Raw genomic sequence first — 22,202 nt, forward strand, 5'->3', positions numbered from 1 at the left:
TGCACAAAACTGACAAATTTACAAATAATAATAAACATTTTATTGTAAATACTCTATTATAAATGCCATCTAGCCAATTAATTCTTGTGTGTGTGTGTGTGTGTGTGTGTGTGTGTGTAAATTTTACTGGAATAAGGGATGTGTTTGTTGCACAAAACTGACAAATTTACAAATAATAATAAACATTTTATTGTAAATACTCTATTATAAATGCCATCTAGCCAATTAATTCTCACAGAAATGTTTTTGTTGATTTTTCTGCCAACCTCTTGATTCCAAAGCCAACTGTCACTACAGTTTAGCCATGATTTAACAAAATTAGACCACGAAGAAATGCTTGACAACAGTACGACTCAGCAAAGAAGTTGCTGACGTCACTGAAGCATGAATGCAGTTCTGACATGAATGCTAGTTGAAATGTTTGTTCGTGTTAATGAATAAGACGAGAGTAAAACAACAAAGACGTGTGTCCAAACTCCTTCACCATTGACATGAGTCACCTGTTGGCTGAACTGGATAACAATCCCCTCCATTTTTTGTGCCATTCACAATGTATCGCCTATGGACAGAACACGCTGTTAAGTTTAATTTACATTATTAACATTGTATCCATCACATTCTTAAGACCGGACAATCAACAAAACGGCAAATCAAGCCCTGATCTGTGGTGTTCCCCAGTCCCTGTGGTGCACATACACTCCCCGTGGATCACTGAAGGCAGACCCCGCAAGGGATGGGCAGTGCCCTTACCCCACGTTCCTCATGCGATGCAACAGGTGTAAATTACCTTAAGAGCACAGATGAGAACAAAATGTAGTAAAATAAGGAAGTGATGAGTTTTTAGTATGTATTAGCTCGGTTTTAATATAATTTATTTAAGTATAAATTTAAATAATTTAATTTTTTAGCAGCTGTGTGTAACAACGAGCTTGCAAAACTCCTGAAAATTTAACAATCAGCTCTCACAAGCCAGCACAAGCCAGCTCCAACACACCACCGATCTAAGGGAAGTATCTCGAAATGAGAGGCAAGGACTCAGGGGAGGCCAGAGTCCTGTGGGAGAGGAGCTACTTGCTCAGTCTCCATCTGACTCACCCCTTGGGGGGGGGGGCGTGACCCTTTACAACGTCCCAAAGGTGGGGACCTGGGTATTGAAGGTGAGCAGAAATCTCTTCCATGCTGACCAGCTGGGTGGGACCAAATGAAGACCCTCCTGATGGGAGACAGAGGTTAAATACACCCCTGGGGGCATAGTCACCCCCATTCTGTAGATGTGGAAACTGAGGCTTAAGGGAGTTGTGACTTATCCAGGGTCACTAGCTGCCAAGAGGTGGAGGCCACCCCGACAACCAGGTTTGTTAGCTTCCAGACCCATCTCCTTTCTGCAAAGTCCTCCTGCGCCATCCTGGAAACAGCTCCTGGAGCTCATGACCTGCACTCTGATAGTCCTCGGATTTTAGCGCACACAACTCTGGAATTCTGTTCACCTTTCCCCTGATTAAAACCTATATCCCTGAAAGAGATGACTAGCAACTTGAGAGCAGGGCCCATGCTGAATATCTGTGGTACTGCCAGCACTTAGAATTCCAGCTCCTTGGCATCAGGAGAGATCTTAAGAACCACCTGGTTCAGAGCCCCCATTGTACATACAGGGAAAGCTGAGACCCCCAGTCAGACAGCAAGAACACCAGCAGCCTCAGGACTAGAGCTCCTACCAACCATCTGAGTTGCTGGTGAATGACAAATATTCTAGGTAAGAGAATTAGAGGGGTTGAACAAAACGAGATCTGAGAGCCAAAAAGCAGGCTTCCCCCTCCCCAGAAAGTCCCAACCAGATGGAAAAAGAGAACAGAGAATATGGTATCCTCAGCTGGATTTAGGGGTGATTCCAGGAGAGACTTCCTGCCAGGGTGGTACCCTCGAGATTCTTTGAGAAAGCCCATAGAGCAACGAAGTCTCCATAAGATGTTCTCATCATAAGTTCGTTACTGCAGAGATGCGCAGGGTCAGTGGGGAAACTGAGGCAGGAAGGCAGAGCCTCAGGAACCCTCAGAGCCTGAGACTCCACCTGAAGACTTTCGAGTTCTCAGATTTTCATCCCTTTCGCCCCAGCAAAACAGACCTCTTCCGGAGCAGGGGTGCCTCTTGAAGGACCACCTAGAACTTGTGCTCTGGCACCCAGGCAAGCGGGAAGCTGGAGACTGTCTGCTAAAGCCACGGTTCCAGCATTTTCCAGACGGACTCCTCAGGAGGCCGCAGACACCTCAATTCGGCTGTACTGGATGCCAGCCGAGCTCTGCCTGTGGCCAAAGCTCAGGGCGAACCTGGAGAGCAGAGAGTAAGTGGGGTCAGAGGGTGACGGGGCCTGGTGGCCTTCCCCGGGGGGGATGGGAGTGGACCATACATGGGATCCCCATTCCATCCCCACCCCTCTCCTACCTGACCCTTCCTGCTTCCTGCCTTAATGCACACTTCCATCTTCTGGACCACCCAGCTGCTCCCCCTGGTCTTCCTGTGTCCACCCACACCTCCTGCAGCCGGTTCTCCTCATCACAGGACAGACCTTTCTAAGCACGAAGACCAACTCCTGTCACTCCTGCCGAGAAGTGACGTCACGCTCAGCCTCACGTCCAAGCCCCTCTCTGCAGCCGGCCTCTCCCGTGTCACCGCCCTCCAGTCCCATCTTCCCATTCCACCCCGGCCACATGGGTCTCCTTCTCGCTCTTCAAAACCACCAGCTTGTTCCCACCTCGGGGCCTTTGCTCTGGCTGTGCCCTCTGCCTAGAACACTCCCTTCCAGCTCTTGGAAAAGATGGCTTTTTCTCATTATTCAGGTCTCAGCTCAATTGCCACCTCTTCGCAGAGGCCTTTGTTGAGCATCCTTTCATTCATTCACTAGAGCTAGAGTCACTGCTGGCCTGTCATGGGCCAAGCACTGTTCTAGGCACTGGGAATAGAGCAGTGAACATAACAGGTACACAAAAATGTCCTTCAATGTCATGAAGGGCTCACGATCAACTTGTGTCATTAATGTACCCATGGTACACTTGGACCCTAGCTAAAGAAATGGAAAGCTCCACACTGCCCCCAAATCCACTGTTCACTCTCTGGCAGTTAACTTGCCTTATTTTCCTCGTGATATAAACCCCACTCTCGTTTATCTTATTCATGCATTTGGGTGTTCTGTAATCCATCTCTCCCCTTTGCATTAAAATGTAACTTCCTCCTCGGTCCAGAGACACGGTGTCTCTTGGTCACAGGTCTGTGCCCTGAGCCTAGTACAGTGCCTGGCTCCTAGCTGGCACTTGGAAATATTTGCTGAAAGTGAATGAACGGATTCCTGAGAAATTGGGATAAAAGATTTTTGAAAGCTCTTTTGGTGATCATCTCACCCTGGGAATGGAAAGGTCTCTTCTGAACCCAAGTAACCTGATGTGAAAGGGAAAGGAACATGCTTATGGCACTCAGTGGCCACTGACGGCAAGGGGGTCTGCGCCCCTCGGTTGCTAATGTCTCTCTAAAGGAGCAGAGGAAACAGACCGTTAAGGTGCAGGTCCCCATTTCCAACAAGCACATCTGCGGCATGAGGGCACGAATAGAAGTAAACCCCACAGCAGTGGATGGTGGCTCCATCCAGCTCCCATTCTCTCTTCTCCTTGGGGCTCTAGGTCTCCTCTGTTGCATGTGATCTTTGTAGGACTGTCAATAGAGGAGGCTTGCCCTATCCTGGCCAAGTTGGGGGTTGGGGGGTGGGCACATAAACCAGGCTTAGCCAATCAGACTTTCTCCTGGGGATGTGATTCTTGTAGGGAGCAACACAGCACTGAGAACAGTTGGTGCTGGAAGGAGGGTCCCATTAGTGCTTGCTTGCAAAGTCTCTGGAGCTTCCCGTGTCCCCATGCTCCCCACGGTTGAGTTTCTCTCTCTCTCTGTGGCCTCTGATATCAGGGGCCCCCTGGACGGTAAGGACTGGAGTGATGACTCACCCAGCCAAAGCTGGCTCCGGACCCAGCCAAAGCCCCTAACTTCCTGTCTTTTCCTGAGGCTGTAGAAGATCCAGCCTGCTTTCCCCGAGGTCTGGCCCAGGCTCCTGAGTCCCCAGGTCCAGCTCAGTGTTCCCCTGAGCTGCAATTCCCTCCTGCCTCACCCTAAAGCTGGCTTCTCCCTGCCTTTCTGCCTCCTTAGCTTCTTATTCCACAGGAGGGGTCTGGAATCTTCTTCCAAGAAAGCCGGTATGGCGGGGATTCCAGGTGGCTCCTAGTATCTGTCCCTCCTTTATGTCTAGTAACAGCACCCTCGATGTTTAGGTGAGCACATGGCACCCAGATTAAAGACCATGTTTTTCAGCCGCCCCTGCAGGTGGATGTGGCCAAGTTCCGTCCAAAGGGTTTGTAGGTGGAAGTGACGTGTGGATCTTTCAGGTCGTGTGTCCTCCTCTTCCCCTTCCCTCTTTCAGGGAGGTGGTGGCTCCCACGGGCCATGTGGAAAAGTTTATACTGAAGAGATGGCAGAGCAACAAGAGAGAAGGAGCCTGGGACCCCGGATGACCTCTTGAAGCACAGCTTCAGCGCCAGCCCTGGACCCCCTATGTTCAGACTATTTCAAGCAGCCAACTCTGTCTCCTAACTAATAGGGCTGGACTTCTGAGGGCCCCACAGAAGGTGTCATGCAACAAACTGGGAGTGTGCGGCTGGCAGAGAACACTCTGGGGTGGGGTGGACCAGGTTTGAAGTTTTACATGGACTCGTTCTGCATCCCTCTGGGGGCCAGGCTGGGGCTTGGCAGGAAGCTGCGGGGAGGCAAGTTCCAACTCACCATTAGAATTATTTACCGTTTTAATTTGTTAGGGCCTCCCAGGAATAGAGGGGCAGTCAGACGCCGGTGACTCGCTTTACGACAAGAGGCAACCTGGGGCATTTGCCAAGGATGCTTAGGATTATGGTGGTTTCAGGTCCCTTCTGACACCCCCCACCCCCAGTACTCTTTATTTCAACAGCCCAAGGTCCCTGATGCTAAGATTTTGAACTCCTGTCTAGGACCTACAGACCTTATGTGATCTAGCTCCTACCCACTTGGCCAATCTGATCTTCTCTCCTCCTCCCCTCCCTCCTTCCTCCCTCTGATCCAGCTACACTGGCTTCCTTGTTGTTCCTTGCATATGCCAGATACACTCCCAACTTCAGGGTCTTTGCACCTGCTGTTCCCTCTACCTGGAAGGCTCGCCCTGCCTCAGCTTTACTGCCTCCTGGCTGCCTCCTTCTCATTAACTTAAATGGTACCTACTCAGGGCATCCCTCTCTGACCACCCACTCTGATTTAGCCACAACCCTGTGCCCCTCTGTCTCCCTCTCCACCAACCAGACCCTCTCAATGTATTTTGCTCTGTTTCCTTTTCTTCCAGCTACTCATCGCTAACTGAAATGCTTTTGTTGCTGCATTCATTGGCTTATTTATTTTCTGTTCCCCTCCCCTACTAGAATGGAAGTTCCGTGAGGACAAGGACCTCCTCCATCTTATTTTCAGACACATTTCCTACGGCCCAGAACACTGTGTGGCATATTAACACCCACTGAATGAGTAGATTATTCTCACAGTTCTTTGTGTGTGATTCAAAAGGCCACGATTATAATATTGTGTTTATCCGAGCTTCCATGACTCTAAGATTCTGTGGTTTTAGGATCTAACTATTCTAACCTCCTATGAGTCCATAATTGCATGATTTTTAAACTCCTATGAGCTAAGCTCAAAGTCAAATAAAACTCTGCTGTAGGAAGACACTGTACAACTCAAGGAAAAGAGTTCATGTATGAAGACAGGACAAAACTCACTGTATCCAGGCAGTAAGAAAAACAGGAAGAGAAGAAAAACACTCTTTTGCAAAGGGAAAGCGTAATGACTAAAATCCTGAAGCAAAATGCTCAGGGTTTGATGGCACTCTTCCCCGCAGGCCAGCCCTGGCCCCCTTACCGTCTCTTCTGGAATTGCTGGTCTATCTCTGTCAACGACTGGCCTTTTGTTTCAGGGACAAATAAATAGATGAAGCCCAGGCCGAAGACAGCAGTCAGCCCGTAGAGCAGGAAGGTCCAGGACAAGCCAATGGCACCTGGGAAAAACGGGGTGGGAGTGTGGGCAGGGCACAGCCTGGGCCAACTCCTCGAACGCTGAAAATCAGTTCACCCAAAGCAGATCCCCTAGATGGTAGATTTGCGGTATGACTAACACGCTGTCAGATGAAGGTACCTTAAAGCAGGAGTAGGACTGGTTGTCCCAGAGGCAGGCAAAGGGCCAGGGCCCAAATCCACCAACACCTTGGACATACACCAGCCAGAGGTGCACACTTGGCCCCTGAAAACGTGCATGGAGGGAAAATGACATCCACCTCAGCAGCAGAACAGCTGCGGGGGCAGCCTTGGCAAAGCTCAGTTCTGAAAAACCATCCTCCGAAATTCCATGAATTGGTTTTTCAATGAATCACGCATTCAGCCAATTTGGCGTGTGACTGGTTTGCGAGAGAAGGCAGAAGCCTCAGCTCCATCCAGAAGGCTGTGGAGGCAGAAGCACTAATTACGTTTCAGACACCATTCTCACCTCTAACAGCCAGGGCCACACCTCCTCCGAGCAGCCACCCTTAACCAGCTTGACCTCCACTTAATCCTTATACCAGCAGGGAGAGTGCTGGGCTGGGAGAAGGAAGACTGGGTTCTAGTCTTCTAACTAACTGCCTGGCTAGCCTTGGGAAGGACGTATTTGCCAGTCTGTGAGATGGGGATGATAGGGATATGATGCAGTTCTAATAAGCCCTCCCTCCCTCCCTCCCTCTTTCCCTCCCTTCCTTCCTTCCCTCCTTCCTCTCTCTTTCTCACTCATTCGTCCCACATAAAGGGGCTGCTTGAAGACTGAGGCACCAGGGAGAAGCTTGGATTCCCAAAGACTGTGTATGGGAGACAGGCACGGTGGGTGGGTTCTTCTACCAGTATTTCCCAGTCCCCCAGGGCTCCTCCTTTGAAGAGGAAACACTTGGGTGCAGGAAATGGGAAAATAACTAAACCCCAAGAACTGTGCCCTGGGGCCCCGCAGCGAAGGAGCCCCGCCCACTTTGGCCTCGATGACCACTGGCCTCGGGTCAGCAGCATCCTCAGCATCTCAGAGACCCTTCCCTGGTGTTCTGGGCCTATATAATTCCCACCAGACCCCACCACTGCCCAGAATGGGTTTGAAGGCTAGTCAAGAAGAGAAGACGTCACCCAAACTAGATCTGAGAAGACCTTCCTGCTGGCAGGTGGGCGTGAGCCAGTTTAAGCTGGTTTAGAACAAAACAAAAAGGTCGTGGCCCCTGCACTGGCTGGTCTCAGACACACTCTCTCCAGGGCTGGGGTAGACCTTCGCCTCTTATCTGGCCTGGAGAATTCTACGGCATGTCTGAGGGTTCTGGAGGTTGTCAGACATTTCCGTGGAGCCTCTGCACAAAGTTTTATTTGAAGAATAGTTCTGCTGCAAAAAAAAAAAATTTTAAACTCTTCTGCTTTAAGAGTGGAAACTTTCAGCTACAGAGAGGAGAATGGACTTGTCTCGATGGGGGCACACTCAGGTCTCCCAAACCCCATCCCCCCGCCACCAATCAGAGATGGCTTCCTGGACAGAGGAGAACTGGATGCTTCAGTTCTAACCCCCCTTCAGCCTCAACTCCCAGGCTGTCAATAAAGCCAGCCCCCCCCAGCTGATGGGGCCTGGAATGAAGTAGAAAGCTCACAGGTCATATCTTCTGTTGTCTTTGCCTCCCAGCCCTCCTTTTCCTTGTTCTAGCACCTCAGTTTTCATTTGGGGAACCCTCCCCCAACTCTCAGTCCATGCAGTTGGGTGAGGCTGTCCGTCCTCCCCTTCCCCGGGTCTCCAGAGTGGGTATATGGCCCCAGGCCTGGGCATCAGACTATTCCAGCCCACCAGACACAGTGATTGGTTCGGGGATGGGCACGTGATCTTGCTGAGCCAATGAGAATCAGCCCCAGGACATGAGTGAGAGCCACTGAGAAAGACGTGCTCTCCTTCCCCGGGGCTGCCAAGATGAAGAGACCCGCTCATGGTCATCTTTGCATGGAGGTGGGTCTGCCTGGGAATGAAGCCCACAGCACAGGAGGCGGAGCCAAGAGAGCATGAAAGCTGGCCCACAATTTTGTTGAAGCCTCTGGATCACTGGTGCTTGAAGCACACTAACCTCCTCTTATCATGATTTAAGACAAAAATATTACCTTTTGTTCACACACTGGTTTGCATAGGGTTTTCTGTGACTTATACCTGGACGATATGGAGGCCCAGGCTCTGTCTGGAGGCAGTTGTTTCTGGATCTTGAAGGAACCGGGCCAAGGAATTAGGTCAGAGGACTCACCGATGAGGTCAAGGAAGGAGAGGCTGATGAAGAGGTTGGCAGCCCAGTTGAAGCTGTTGCAGAAGGCAAAGGCTCGCCCTCGGATCTCCACGGGGTAAACCTCGCTGAGGACAAGCCAGGTCACTAGGACAGGAGAGCAGGGAGGACTCTTAGGCTGCAGCTGGGTTTGCCCAGAAAACTGAGGGGTTTCTCGGGACATCAGACTTTCAGTGTCCTGGGCAAACTGGGATGGTTGGTCACCCTATTCATTAAATTCCTTTCCAGCTAAACCCTTCTGAGTGAGCTATCCAGGGGCACATTCTGGTTTTATGAGGCCTGAAGCTTAGACAATTTGGGGCCTTTATAAGAAAGAAAATATTACAAACATAAATTAGGCCTCTGCCCTCGGAAGAAGTACCTTCAGGGAAGCAAGGAGCCCTGAAATCTGAGTTCATCGTTCTCATGGTCAAGCCACCTCTAGTCCCCTCTGAGACCCTGACGGATTCGGTCCCCAGGCTTCCCACTAGGAGAGGCGGAAGGCTCCAGAGTTACCTGCAAGAGGACTCCCACTTACCTGGTCCAAAGCCAAAGGAGAAGGAGCTCACAAACAGCATCATGCAGACCAGTGCGGTCCAGTGCAGGAGGGCATGCTCAGGGGCAGGAGAAGGGGGTGCAGCGGGCACGATGCTTAAGGCTGGCAGCGGAAGGGCAGTGGGGTCCCCAGCTCCCGGATGAGGCTTGGTTTTCTCAGAGGTTGACCAGACTGGCCGCCCTGGGCTCTGGTCGGTCACTGGCCGCAGAGGCGGAGCCAAGCCACTGGGCAGGCCGGAGTCTCCAGGGAAGCCTGACAGCCGAGTGGCATTGGGCATGGCCAGGCAACTTGGGCCTGAGTCCATGGGCACGGCAAAGCTGACAAGGCCGATGCCGCTGACCGACAGGGCCATGAGGGCACAGCCAGCGAGTAGCAGGGCCCTGCGGCCCGCTCGGTCCACCAGCCCCATGGCGGTCAGGGTGGCTGCCACCTTCACGGCGCCGAGCCCCACGGAGGCCAGCACAGCCGAGGAGGCCCCACGGAAGCCGACTGAATGGAAGATGGTGGAGGCGTAGCACAGCACATTGGGCTGCCCTGTTAGCTGCTGGAAAAGCACCAGCCCCAGCCCCACCATGGTCCGGCCTCGCATGTTATCCCTGGTCCTGAAGAGGTCCAGGAAGGAGTATTTTGGCCTCCCCAGGCTCAGCTTCGTGGCCTCGCCTCCCTGGAGGGGGATGAGGTCCCTGTGGGCTGCAGCATCAACTGTACCAGGGGGGAGGAGGAGGAGGCTGAGGGACTGCAGGAGAGCAGGTGCGGTGGCCCAGCCAAACATATGCCTCCAGCCCCAGAGGGCACCGGCCAGCGCGTAGTTGAGTGCGTAGGAGAGCAGGATGCCCACGGTGATGCCTGCCTCGTAGAGGGACACCAGCACTCCCCGCTGCCGTGGCCCAACCAGCTCTGACACGTAGATACAGCAGGCCATGGAGGAGAGGGAGATGGCAAAGCCAGCCACCAAGCGGCCCAGGACCAGCCAGGTCAGGGAGCTGGCCAGGCTCAGGCTCAGGCTGCCTGCCAACAGCACCAAGTTGCTCCCGAGGATGGCTTGCTTCCTGCCATAGCGGTCGATGAGGAAGCCCCCTACCAGGGAGGCAAGGAGAGCCCCCAGGAGCAGACTGCCCACCAGGAGCTCCTGTTCCGAGCAGCTTAGCCCAAAGTCAAGCTGAAGTGGCAGTAGGGCACCCGATATGACTGCCAGTTCATAGCCAAAGGTCAGGCCACCCAGCAAAGACACAGAGGCACACAGGGCCAGGAAGAGTGAGGGTCGGCCTGGAAAACAAAAGTGACAGGGACAGAGTCTAGAATGTTTCCTGCCAGAGCATTCATCCGACCTCCTCTCCCTCTGTCCACTCCTCCATCTCTCCATCTATTCGTTCATCCATTCATGTATCCTCTACTACATCCATCCATCCATTCATCCATGCATCCATCCATCCATCCATCCATCATCCATTCAACCACTTCTTGCTTTGTCCGTCCAACCTTCCATCTATCTAATCCATCCATTCACCCATTTATCCATATACCCACGCATGCATGCATCCACCCATTCATTCACTTCTTCCTTCGTCCATTTCTCCCTCCATCCTTCCTTCTGTCCATCTACTTCACCCATTCATCCATCCATCCATCTACCCATCCACCCATCCACTCCTTCCTTCATCCACCCACTCCATTCATTCACCCATCTATTTACTAATCAACTATCCACCCAGCCCTTCATCATTCACTCCTCCATCCATCTATCTACTCCATCCACCACATTTTCATCCATTCATTGGCCCATTTATCTACCCCTTAATTCACCCAAACATCCATCCATTTTTTGATCCATCTATCCACCCATCTTTGTATTCCATCCCTTATTTACCCAGACACACACACATCCATTCATGCATCCATCCAATCATTCCAAAATTTATCTGGCATCTACAACACACCAGGCAGTGTTCTTGGGGCTGGCAATACAATGGTGTTTTCAAAGATCTGACATTCTAGTAGAAAAAGGCAAATGATAAATGAATTAATATATAATATAATTTCAGGTGGTGATGGATGTCGTTTAAAAAAAAAAAGGCAGAGACGGGAATTCCTTGGCAGTCCAGTGTTTAAGACTCCACGCTCCCATTGCAAGAGGCCCGGGTTCGATCCCTGGTCAGGGAACTAGATCCCCCATACATGCCGCAACTAAGAGTTCTCCTGCCACAACTGAGGAGCCCATGACCCGCAACTAAGGAGCCCACATGCTACAACTAAGGAGGCGGCGAGCTGCAACTAAAGAGCCCTGGAGCCGCAACTAAGGAGCCCACCTGCCGCAACTAAGGAGCCCGTGTGCTGCAACTAAGACCCGTGCAACCAAATAAATAAATATTAAAAAAAATAAAACTACTTTCTGTGTATTCTTAGATTAAGTAAATGAAGAATATATTAAGAATGATGGAAGCCATGTTTAAAAAAAGTAAAATAAAATGTGGCCAATGTGATTAAGGAACTGTGTTTTTAATTTATATTTAATTTTAATTAAGTGCGAAAATCGCCACATGTGGCCAGCAGCTACCATATTGGCAGAGCAGTTAAACAGGTTGCTCTTAATTTTTAATTCACATACGTAAACAAATATTTCTGGAAGCGTCAGGAGTAATCCAGATTTATCTGTCTCACCCATCCCTACCTGGACCTGACAAGAACATTAATAACATTATAGCCAGATTTATGGAGTGTTTGATCTGGACCAGGCACTGCTTTGAGCACTTTTAGTGTAATAGCTCATTTAATTCTCACCACAACTTTATGAGGTGGGCTTTTGTATTATTTATGAATGAGTAAACTGATCATCAGAGACTTGCCTAAGGTCAAGAGTAGTGAGTAGCTGTGTCTAGATTCAAAGCCAGGTGGTCTGGCTCCACAATCCCTGCCCTTAACCACTCTCTTATTATACCTTGGCATAATAAGATTTCACCCTGTTCTCTTACTTCTGCCTCGCTCCATCTATGTTAGGCAATTTTTGTGCAGGGGGGAGGAGTTTCATGGGTAGAGGAATCACCCCCCACTTTCTGCTCACCCTTCTCCCCATCACCTCTGCCCCCCAGGGAAGAGCCTCCTACCATTCCCTGGCTGGCCTTGTCCTTCCTCTTCATGACCATCAGTAAATACTCTGGGGAGATTACGCTGCCCAGGTCCTGTCCCTTCCTCACCTCCCTCTGCACCACCTCCCTCGGTTTCTGGAGTTTACTGCCAGAAGGGAAGGTTCTTCCAGGCCATGTGAGGCAATCAGGTGAAAACACAGAATTTTTCTGCCATTTCCTGGGCTCTGCTTGAGGTGAATGGGAAGCCAGCCAAAGGGCTCACAGGCAAAGCTGACTGTCCACAGGTTCTGCTGGAAAATGCAGCAGGACAGGTTCAGGTCACAGTGGTAAGAGCAGAACAGCAAAAATAAAAGTGAGATCAAACAGTAATAATAACAAGTGTCACTGATGGAGTATTTCCTCTCTGCAAAGACTTTAGGTGCCTTCTCTCAATTTATCTTCGTAACAACTCTAGGTGGTACCGCTACAATTATCCCCATTTGACAGATGGGAAAACTAAGGCTCAGAGTGTTCTCACAGCTGGGAAGCAACAGGATCAGGACTCAGACGCTGACCCATCTGACTCCCAAACCCATGCACTTAAGAGCTTTGCTGGATTGACTTCAAGCGAGAAGGGCCGATCAGAGATAGGTGGGGTGTGAGAGAGAGCAGGGGCGTAGGGGGCGGATGTGGAGGGGAAATAAAGCTCTCAGGAAAATCCCAAGTCACAAAGCATGGTGAAGTGCTACTGACCCATGGAGCTGTGAAGGACAGCCTCAGATGAGTCAGGGCCGCTAGAAAGATGGGGGAAGAGGATTCTCTTCCTTAAGCTTTCCAAGGCTCCCACCACCTGCTCCATTAAGTCCTAACTCCTCAGCATGACCTCCCAGGCCCTTCACGATCTGGTGGCCCCAGCCCAACTCCTTGGCCACCTCTCCTCCCCACCCCTGTCCCCACCTCTCCAACACACCCTGCAAACACTGGTTCCCAGCACACACCATAGATTTTCATGCCGCTCTGCCTCTGCATGTGCTGGTCCCTCTCCTGCGCCACCCGTGTTTCCCAAATGCCCACTCATCCTCATCCCGGCTCACCTCCCCGAGGGGCCTCTGGTAATACACGTCTGTTATTTGGCCATCAGTCTCGCCAGCTCTGTGGGGAGCTGCCCTTCCCTGTCCCGTCTTCAACTCTCAGTTTCTGGATCTGGGGTAGAGATGACCTCCTTACTCCACCCCCACCATCCAGCTCCAGAGGTGTGTCCATGACCCAGATCTGATCAGCCAGCAGGTTCCCCGGCCTTGGACAGTGGTGAACGTCACATGGCTGAACCTGAGCCAGTGAGAGCCAGTCCAGTCCAGGGTGTTTGCTTACTTGGGGTACTGAGCTGGTAGTTCACCTGCCTAGAGCAGCTGGGGACCATCTCCCCTTGGGAGGGATTCCTGACAACACTGCCTGAGCCCCTAGATCCAACCATGCCTGAAGCCGTGGACTTTTCAGTGACCAATAAATAACCCCCCACTCTTTTCTTTTTTTTTTTGGTTAAGCTAGTTTGAGGGAATCTCTAATTCCTGTACGTCTTCCTCAACTTTCCAAGTCATATTTTTCACTTCCAACCAACTCTGCTTTCTCCTGCATTTGCTCACACCAAGTAATTGAATAAGTGATGTGTTTACCTTATTGAACCGAGCAGGATGGGACAGAGACTTACTGTCTCTGTGCCTCCAGGGCTCCAGCCCCACCCCGACACCCAAGATGGGCTCAATAAAGCTTCTACTGAGTGAACAAATGACAGAGTCAGGGTGCAGGGCGGTATCTCCACGTCCCATTCCAGGACTGTGTCAGATACATTTGAACTCAATCTACTGCTCTAGAGCAGCTGGAGGGATCCTACGATAGCCCAAGTCAGACCACATCATTCTTCTCAGAGCCCTCCAAGGCTCCCACTTCACTCTGAAAAAAAGCCAATGTCCTGAGAGTGGCCTTCAAGGTCCTGTAGGACCTGCCTCCCTTCACTGGGCTCCAGCCACACCAGCCTCCTTCCTGTTCCTCCTCACGCCAAGCCTGTCTCAACTCAAGGCTGTTTACCAGGTGTCACCTCTGCCGGGAAAGCCCTTTCCCTCCATCTCAGAGGCCCCAATCCCCCTTCTCTCTGGTCTCTGCTCAAACGTTGCCTTCTTATGAGGCCTTCCCTGGCCCTCTACTTAAAAATGCAAACTCCCATGGCACCCAGCTCTTCGTATTCCCTTCTCTACTTGTTTTTCTCCATGGTATTTTTCATCATCTGAAATAACTATATGCTTTACATATTAATTGGGCTCCCCAAGCAGAATAACAGCCCCAAAGGAACAGGAATTGTTTGTTTGTTCTCAGTTGTCTCCTGATGCTGGGGACAGTTCCTGGCATACAGTAGGCACTCAGTAAGTACTGGTTAAGTAAACAGATGATTGAATGAATGAATGAACTCAGGACATAGGGAATCCAGAGAGAAAGGATCTTGGCTCTTGAGCATCCTGGGGTGGGGGGGCGGTGGGGTCCAGGGCCTGGAAGTGGAGTAAATCCTGGCCTCCAAATTAGGGTGGCCTAGCCTGGATTTAGGAACCACTCTCCCTTTCTCTGGATTGTCTGTCTAAATATAGTATGTGAAGCTGTCCCACACTGGAGGAAATCCCTCAGTTCTCTAAGCCTCTCACTGTGGAAGGCAGAGCTGCCCAGGGAGAGAATCAAGGGGCAGGTGGAGCGGAAAACCTTCCCCGCGGGAAGGTTTTGGGTGCCCATATCACCAGCTGCAAGTCCCAGGGTACCCGCAGTTGGTGACACTAGAGCAGCATTTCAACCAGAGTCACAATGTATTGGGTCCCTCCCCCACCAGAGACCTGCCATGTCTTCCCCTGAAACTCTAGGGAAAGACCAGGTTTGAAACTGAACCATGCAAATATCCTCACCCAGAAGGCTGGCTTCCAAATGTCCCAGCAACGGGTGATACTTACAGAGCAGTCACTATAGCCAACCTCACATCGTTTTCCAGAAGCCATACCTGTGTCAGCTGCCTTAATCCCTACAGCAACCCTGTAACACAGGCACTGGTGCCATCCCCATTTTACAGATGTGGCAACTGAGTCACAGAGAGGTAAAGACGTTTGCCTATGGTTGTAGAGTGACAGAGCAGGTTCTGAACTCGGGCAATCTGACTCCAGAATCCCAACGTTGGGTGTGATAAAAAAAAAATAAAAGCTCATGTTAACTGACCATTTACCATGGGCAAGTGGTATATGGAGTAATTAAGTTCATATTCTCACGTCATTCACATGGCTTCCCTGTGATAGGGTGTTTTACAGCGACCGTTTTGTAGATGAGGAAACCGAAGGTCAGAGAGCTTAACTACACTGTCCCAGGTCATGATGCACCCGGGAAGTGGGGGAAGGAGGGCTGGAACCCGGGTCTTTCTGACCCCAAAATCTATACACAGGGCCACTGAGTCCCCGACCCCTAAACCAATGTCTGCCACATAGTAGGTGGATGAATATTGACCCTTTGATGCTTCCGAATCCAGAGAGAAAAACAGAAACCTTAGTCCCCTGGAGCAACAAAGAAATTCCCTACTCCCCCACCCCGACCGCCCTCCCCGTCTCCCCTCTACTGAGTGTCTGGAGAGTAGAGGTTCTGTCTATTTTGTGTAGGGCAGCATCCCCAGGCCTAGAACAGTGCCTGGTGGGAAGTGCTCCGCGAGTGGATATGAATGAATTTGCTCCCTTCGGAGCCTCCACTTCTTCATCTGCAGAATAGGAACAATTTCACTCGCCTGCTGGACGCTGTAAGGCTTAAAGCAGTCAGGAGAGGGTCTGTCCCGAGTAAGCGCCCAGTATCAAGTAAGGAGCCCTCTCAGGTCACTTTTTTTCTGGGCAGAAAGGAGCATGGAAGGAAGTGGGCCCACGTCCCTTCCCAGCCACCAGCCAAGGCCTGCCGTCCCGGCTGCCACCCAAGTGGGCTGTAGCTGGTCGGGGAGCTGCAGCTCAGGGCAAAGAGTGCGCGCGCAGGGATGGGGTCGCCGGCCTTCCCTGCCCGCAGCGCCGATCGCGACTTACCCATGCTGAGCAGGACTCCGAGGCGAGCCGGGGGCGCTGGGGGCCCGGGCGCGCATCCCCCGGCCGAGTCCCCGCCTCCGCCGCCAGACAAACTTTCCGGCCCGCCTCCAGCCTCCGTCCCTCCCTCCCCGCCTGCCCGCCGGCTGCACAGCTGCCACGTCGGCCAGCCCTGGGCCCCTGTGCCTGGAGGCGGGACAGAGGTGCGCCCTGGACATCCCCAGTCTGGCCCGGCCTGGCTGGGACCCCACCCACCATCCCCACGGGGGGGAGGACTCCATCCCCACTGGGAGGAGCACCCCACAAGTCGTCTTTCCCTGTCCTCCCCGCGGGAAGGAGACTTCCCAATCATGTGGTCCTCTAGTCTGGCCTCTTCAGCCAGCATGTGTACACACACACACACACACACACACACACACACACACACACACACACACTCATGCGTCTACACTGACTCACACATACCCACTTCTTCAGCCACTCACTCTCCCGCATTCATCTTCCATTCACTGGACACTTAGGTTTGGACACGTCCCACCTGTGCTCAGGCAGGGTCCTAGGCCTGGAGGATGGGCTGGGAGAACCAGACAGACAGGTAATTTTGTTCCTCTGGAGTTTACTTTCTGGTGGGGGAAGAAGAAAGATAAATAACCAAAGGAACCAGAGAAATACCAGCTAGTAGTGACAAAGGCCAAGCAGAGAATTAAGCTAGGGTGCTGGGATAGGCAAGCACAGTGGCTGCTTTCGCTGGCAGTGGGCTTGGGAGGGCATCTCTGGGAAGGCTGCTCTGGGGAGGGGATTTCCGAGCTGAGACCTCAGGTTCCAGACAGAAGGGAGACCAAAGGCAAAGGCCCTTCAGGAAGGAGCTTGGGGAGCATAAAAATAGAAATGAAGCCATAGTGTCTGGAGCACAGGGGTTGACAGGGTGGGTGGAGGGAGATGGGGCCCGAGGCAGGGGTTGGCAAAGCCCAGACCGTTTAAGTCCCTGGGAGGCCAGGGTTAGGATGGGATTTTATTCCAACTGATACAGAAATAATTGGGGAGTTCTAGCAGGTTATAGGGAGCAAGGGTGGAAACACGGGACCCCTTGGGAGGCTATTGCAAGGTGAGAGGTGAAGTTGATTTGGACTAAGGTGATAGCAGTGGGGCTGGAGAAAAGTTGGCAGATCGCAGATAGACTTGATAGGGGCTGACAGACTGGGAGAGGAGCAGTCTGCGGTGGGAAAGGAGATGTGAAGTTCTGTTTGGGCTGTGTGATATTTAAGATGCTCATTAGGCATCCATGTGGAAATAGATGGGCAGCTCCATATAAGAGCCTGGAGTCCTGGAAAGGAGCCAGGCTGGGGACACGCCCACTAATTCTCACCATCAGGCCAAAACACACATGCAGGCTCAGCACTCACATGGTCAGAGGCTTATCCGGCCTCTCACTGCATGTTCACATGTAAACACGTTTGTTCACATGCATCAGTAGCCACACCCTCACCCAGCAGGAATCGGGTGCCACCAACACAGATAAGCATCTCGGCAAAGAAGACAGCATCGACATGATCTTCTGAGCCAAGGGACCCATGTACAGTTCTGAAAATACTAATAGCTGGGGCAGTTGGAAAACATGGCTCCAAAATTCTTCGTTCCTTCCCTTGAAATCTGGGTGTGCTTGTAACTGCTTTGGCCAGTAGGTTGCACAGAGTGGCATCGTGTGATTTCTGAGGCTGGGTCACTGTGACACTGGACACAGACCTGGAGCTCTGAGCTTCTAAGAAGTCTGACTCCTCTGAGCCTGCCATGCTGTGAGGAAGCCCAAGGCACACAGAGAGGCCACGTGTGGATCCTCCTGTGATGGTCCTAGCCTTTGAGTCTTCCCAGCACGGGCTCCAGAGCCAGCCTTCAGATGATTCTGGCTCCCAGTCCTCAAGTCTTTCCAGCTGAAGCCCCAGACATTGTGGAGCAGAGACAAGCCATCTCTGTTGTTCCCAGTCCGGATTTCTGACCCACAGATTCCATGAGTATAATAAAATGGTCGTTTTAAATTTGAAGTTTTGGAGTAAATTGTTATGCAGAAACGATAACCGGAAACAACAGTTTAAACTATTGAGAGATAATTGATTTAAGCGCCTTATGTGTATTTACAACTGCCTAATGAGTAGGGATTATTAAAATTTGCCCCCATTTTATGAGTGAGGCAAAGGGAAGTGAAGTACCTTGCTTGCATAAAAAACAAATAAATAAAAGCAATAGTGCTGGGACTTCCCTGGAGGTCCAGTGGTTAAGACTTCACTTACCAATGCAGGGAGTGAGGGTTTGATCCCTGGTCGGGGAGCTAAGGTCCCACATGCCTTGTGGCCAAAAAACCAAAACATAAAACAGAAGCAGTATTGTAACAAATTCAATAAAGACTTGAAAAATGGTCCACATCAAAAAAAATCTTAAAAAAAAAATCAATAGTGCTTAAGGACACACACTAGCATACAGCTGATCCGGAAGTCAAACTTATGGGGAAAACTGGGCTCTTATCCATCACACTCTACTGCCTTTCTGGCACGGAGAAGAGCCCAAGGAGGCCCCTTGGCCATTGCCATGTGACGATTCCTCCTTCATATGAGTATCTGGAATTGTCACCAGGAGACCTGGTACAGAAAAGTCTGGGCTGTTCCATTCCTGAGATAACCTATAGAAATCATAGGATGAAAAAGGGCATGAAGTCGTTGATCTTTGATATCTATGGCTTGCATTAAGTCAGGAAGATGTTTGCACGCCTGCTGTCAGGTTCTATCTCTCCTAGAGAATAGAGAATCCCTCTTCACTGGTTGCCCCAAATGAGAAAGGAAAAGTTCTAATCGGGCATTTTGGTAGGCATCTTCAAAAATGGCTTCCCTTGAGGGTAGGCAGGACCTAGTGACCCACTTCTAACAAATAGAATACAGAAAAAATGATGATTGTTATTCTAGAGGTCAGGTGATAAAAGATAGCGATTTCCATCTTGCTCACCCTCTCCTGATCTCTTACTCACTCACTCTGATGAAGCCACCTGTGTGTTGTGAGCTGCCCAATGGAGAGTCCCATGTGGCAAGAACTGAGGGCCTCCAGGCAATAGCCAGGGAGTAACTAAGGCCCTCATATTAACAGTCTGTGAGGAACTAAATCCTGCCACTAATCAAATAGTCATACAAACAAACCAAAAGGCAATGCAAAAGAGGAGAGATTCACAGGGGCACCAGGAATTATCAAGGTTGTTTTTTCCCTCCTATGAGAAGTCAGGGAGGGCTTCCCTGAGGAAGTGACATTTGAGCTGAGAATGGAAGGATGCCTAGATGTGTCTAGGCAACAAAGAGAGGGAAGAGCACTTCTGACATGGGAAATAGCAGGTGCAAAGACCCCATGGCAGGAGGGAGCCTGGCAAGAATGAGACTGAGAGAAAGCAAACGTGTTTGAAGATCACAGAGCAGAGCGGAGTTTGGTGGGAGATGAGTCTGAAAGAGGGCATAGGGCCACATGCAGGACCTCATGGATCTTTATCTGAAGCACAACAAGGAGCCACTGAAAGGTTTTAAAAAGGTTTCCTACCACAGAAGCCAGAACCAGTCTGACCATAGCAAGCCTGGGACTTGTAAATATGTTTGCATAGTGGATTTTCCAAGGAGGGTGTTGGAGGTCGGAAGGAACGAAAAGTACCCACCAAACTGAGAAGGTATCTTGAGAATAAAAAATGAGGCAGGCAGTTCCATATAATCAATGGATCAGTTTATTATAGGGTAACTTACAGGGTAGGAACTGGTGGACAGCTATCCACCCAGTGCATTTGCAGCTGCACTCTGAACCTTCAAGGGGCCATTGGGACAACTTTATAGTTAACCTAGGGTATGGGGGCACATGCTTGGAAACAGGAAGTGTATTCCTAAGTCAAGATTTATGAATGGGTAACTAGTTCTGTAGGAACTAGGAGTACGTCAGCAAAGGTCTTCATCATTGTTTGGAGGCTAATGGAGCATAGAGGCCACCTGGACCTAAAGATCATTAAACAATATCTATTAACTACAAAGCCCTTGATGACAGAGAAAAGATTTACCATGCAGAACAGCCGTAGGTAGGGTCAGTGGAAGGACTGCAGGAACTGTACGGGCTCAAGATGGCATCAGTTATGCTAACAGCCATACAGAGGGGTTCAGACAGATTTGGTAACCATGGAGATGATCATGTGGACACTAACAATTAAGAAAATGAAACTACAAACCTGGGAAACTGGGCACTATAAATAGAATTGTTTCTGGGTGAGCTTTAAGTATGCTGGCTGATGAAAGGTGCTGGAAACCACGTTATGTCAACACAAAGGGTCTGATGATGGAAAAGGTGACCTACCCTGTGCATGAATGAACGCAGGGACTGTGGAGCTGAGGGTTGGTGTCAGTCGTAGCAACCCTCAGACCCAAGGGCCTTTCCTCAATATTTCAAACAGGGTCTCAGCGATGGGGGAAGGAAAATGCACACGTGAAGAGTGTATGCAATCCCTCAGGTACCCTCATGAGCAACATCTTATTTAATTTTAATAAGCTATTGCTAAAGTAAAACTAATTATCTTCTTTCTGAAGATGATGGATCTGAAACTCAGAGAAATAATGTTTGTTGCTGCATCACACAGGTGACAGGCACTTGAGGCTGCCTCCACTATGTGTGAGAGTGAACACATATACATTAAAAAAAAAAATCTGGAAAGAAACTTTATACAATAGTGACGGGGGGGCAGACTGATGACAGGGATAGGGGTTCTTCAATTTTTGTTGTGGACAAAACTGTGTATTGTAAGAATTTGTTATAGCCTGTATTAGGTTTGCAAATAAAATAAACAGTAAAAGTTTATTTGCTAATCACTCCCAATTCGGCTTGGGTTCTGTCTCCTTTGAAAAACTCCGCAGCCTGATTTATCCCCACCACCCTCTCTGACTCTCAATTATTATTAATTTTTTTTCTGTAAGATGGGCTTTCATCATTTAACTTTATTCCTCCTGAATGCACTCAATAAACGGTAGCTGTTACTACCCTAGCTCTAAAGACGACGTCGGACACATGGTTCATTGTCCACCAGCCACACCCGACTCTGACTAGTGTAAGCCCCTATTTGGGGGGGAATTCAGGAGCCCAGGGACGAGGAGTTCCAAGAAGAGAACTCCTGGGGGTGCAGCTTGCCGGGATCCAGAAAGACGCCTGAGGAGAGCAGATTCCGAAAGTTTTTCCGCGAGAAGCACCGAAGCTTTACGAAAATAGCCGAAGAGTTGGGATGCAGGGGCCAACAAAGCCGACCGCGAGTCACCAAGGGCTTCCGGAAAGAGCCGAGGAGTGGAAAGAGCGGTTTACCGAGAGTTGCCGAGAGTTTACGGAGATAGCCGAAGAGCAGGGAGGCGGGGCCACTAGGCTTGGAAAAGAGCCGAAAGGTTGGGAGGGGGAACCACTTCCACTAGGCGGAAGTGTCGGCGTTCGAGTGGCCGAAGAGCTCCGAGGATTTTCGGAGCTAGCCGAAGCAGCACAGACAGTTTCCGGAGAGGGCCGAGGGTCTCCGAGCGGCTATGCGGAGGCGCAAACATGGCGGAGGCAGGTGCCGCTGCGAGTGAGCTGAACGAGGGGCTGGCGCCTGCGGCCGAAGCACTGGTAGCGGCCCGGGAGCGGAGCAGACGCTTCTTAAGCGGCCTAGAGCTGGTGAAGCAGGGCGCCGAGGCGCGCGTGTTCCGCGGCCGCTTCCAGGGCCGCGCGGCCGTGGTGAAGTACCGCTTCCCTAAGGGCTACCGACACCCGGCGCTGGAGGCGCGGCTCGGCCGGCGACGGACAGTGCAGGAGGCCCGGGCGCTGCTCCGCTGCCGCCGCGCAGGTGAGACGGCCCGGCTTGGGGCCGTGGGGGACTCGGGTAAGGGGCTCCCCTGCGCTGCGGGCCGCGATTTGCCTCAGTTTCTCTGTACCTTCTGGATGGCTTTCCGTTAAGAAATGTCATCCCTTCATCCTTCTTTTCGTTCATTAACTCTTCAGAAGCCGCTTGGCCTTGCAGCGACTAGCGTTTGTTCCGGAGCCATTGGCGCCTGGTTCAGTTCTAGGCTCTGCCACTCTTGCTCAACGTTGCG

At 51.0% G+C, this 22,202-nt stretch overlaps 2 protein-coding genes across 3 annotated transcripts; one reads left to right on the top strand and one right to left on the bottom strand.

Annotated features, from left to right (window-relative positions):
- Positions 1-203: 203 nt before the first annotated feature.
- SLC2A10 (solute carrier family 2 member 10) lies at positions 204-16,173 on the bottom strand. Of its 2 annotated transcripts, XM_007115547.4 has the most exons (5): positions 16,099-16,173; positions 8,937-10,220; positions 8,384-8,506; positions 5,968-6,103; positions 204-2,324 (listed from the first exon to the last, which is right to left on the bottom strand). In XM_007115547.4, exons 1-5 carry the CDS (start codon positions 16,100-16,102, stop codon positions 2,246-2,248), a joined length of 1,626 nt encoding a protein of 541 aa, XP_007115609.1. In that variant the 5' UTR covers positions 16,103-16,173; the 3' UTR covers positions 204-2,245. The 2 variants fall into 2 exon arrangements, with proteins under 2 accessions (XP_007115609.1, XP_023984253.1); XM_024128485.3 differs by lacking the exon at positions 16,099-16,173 and having other exon boundaries at positions 8,937-10,493.
- A 5,372-nt stretch (positions 16,174-21,545) lies between these two features.
- LOC114485064 (EKC/KEOPS complex subunit TP53RK-like) lies at positions 21,546-21,991 on the top strand (the record flags this gene model as incomplete). The annotated part of the gene is made up of 1 exon (XM_055082989.1): positions 21,546-21,991. A coding segment is annotated over exon 1 (319 nt), but the record flags the coding sequence as incomplete, so codon positions are not given.
- Positions 21,992-22,202: the final 211 nt, after the last annotated feature.

The sequence above is a fragment of the Physeter macrocephalus genome, unplaced genomic scaffold (assembly GCF_002837175.3).
Source record: "Physeter macrocephalus isolate SW-GA unplaced genomic scaffold, ASM283717v5 random_438, whole genome shotgun sequence".
NCBI classification, from domain to species: domain Eukaryota; kingdom Metazoa; phylum Chordata; class Mammalia; order Artiodactyla; family Physeteridae; genus Physeter; species Physeter macrocephalus.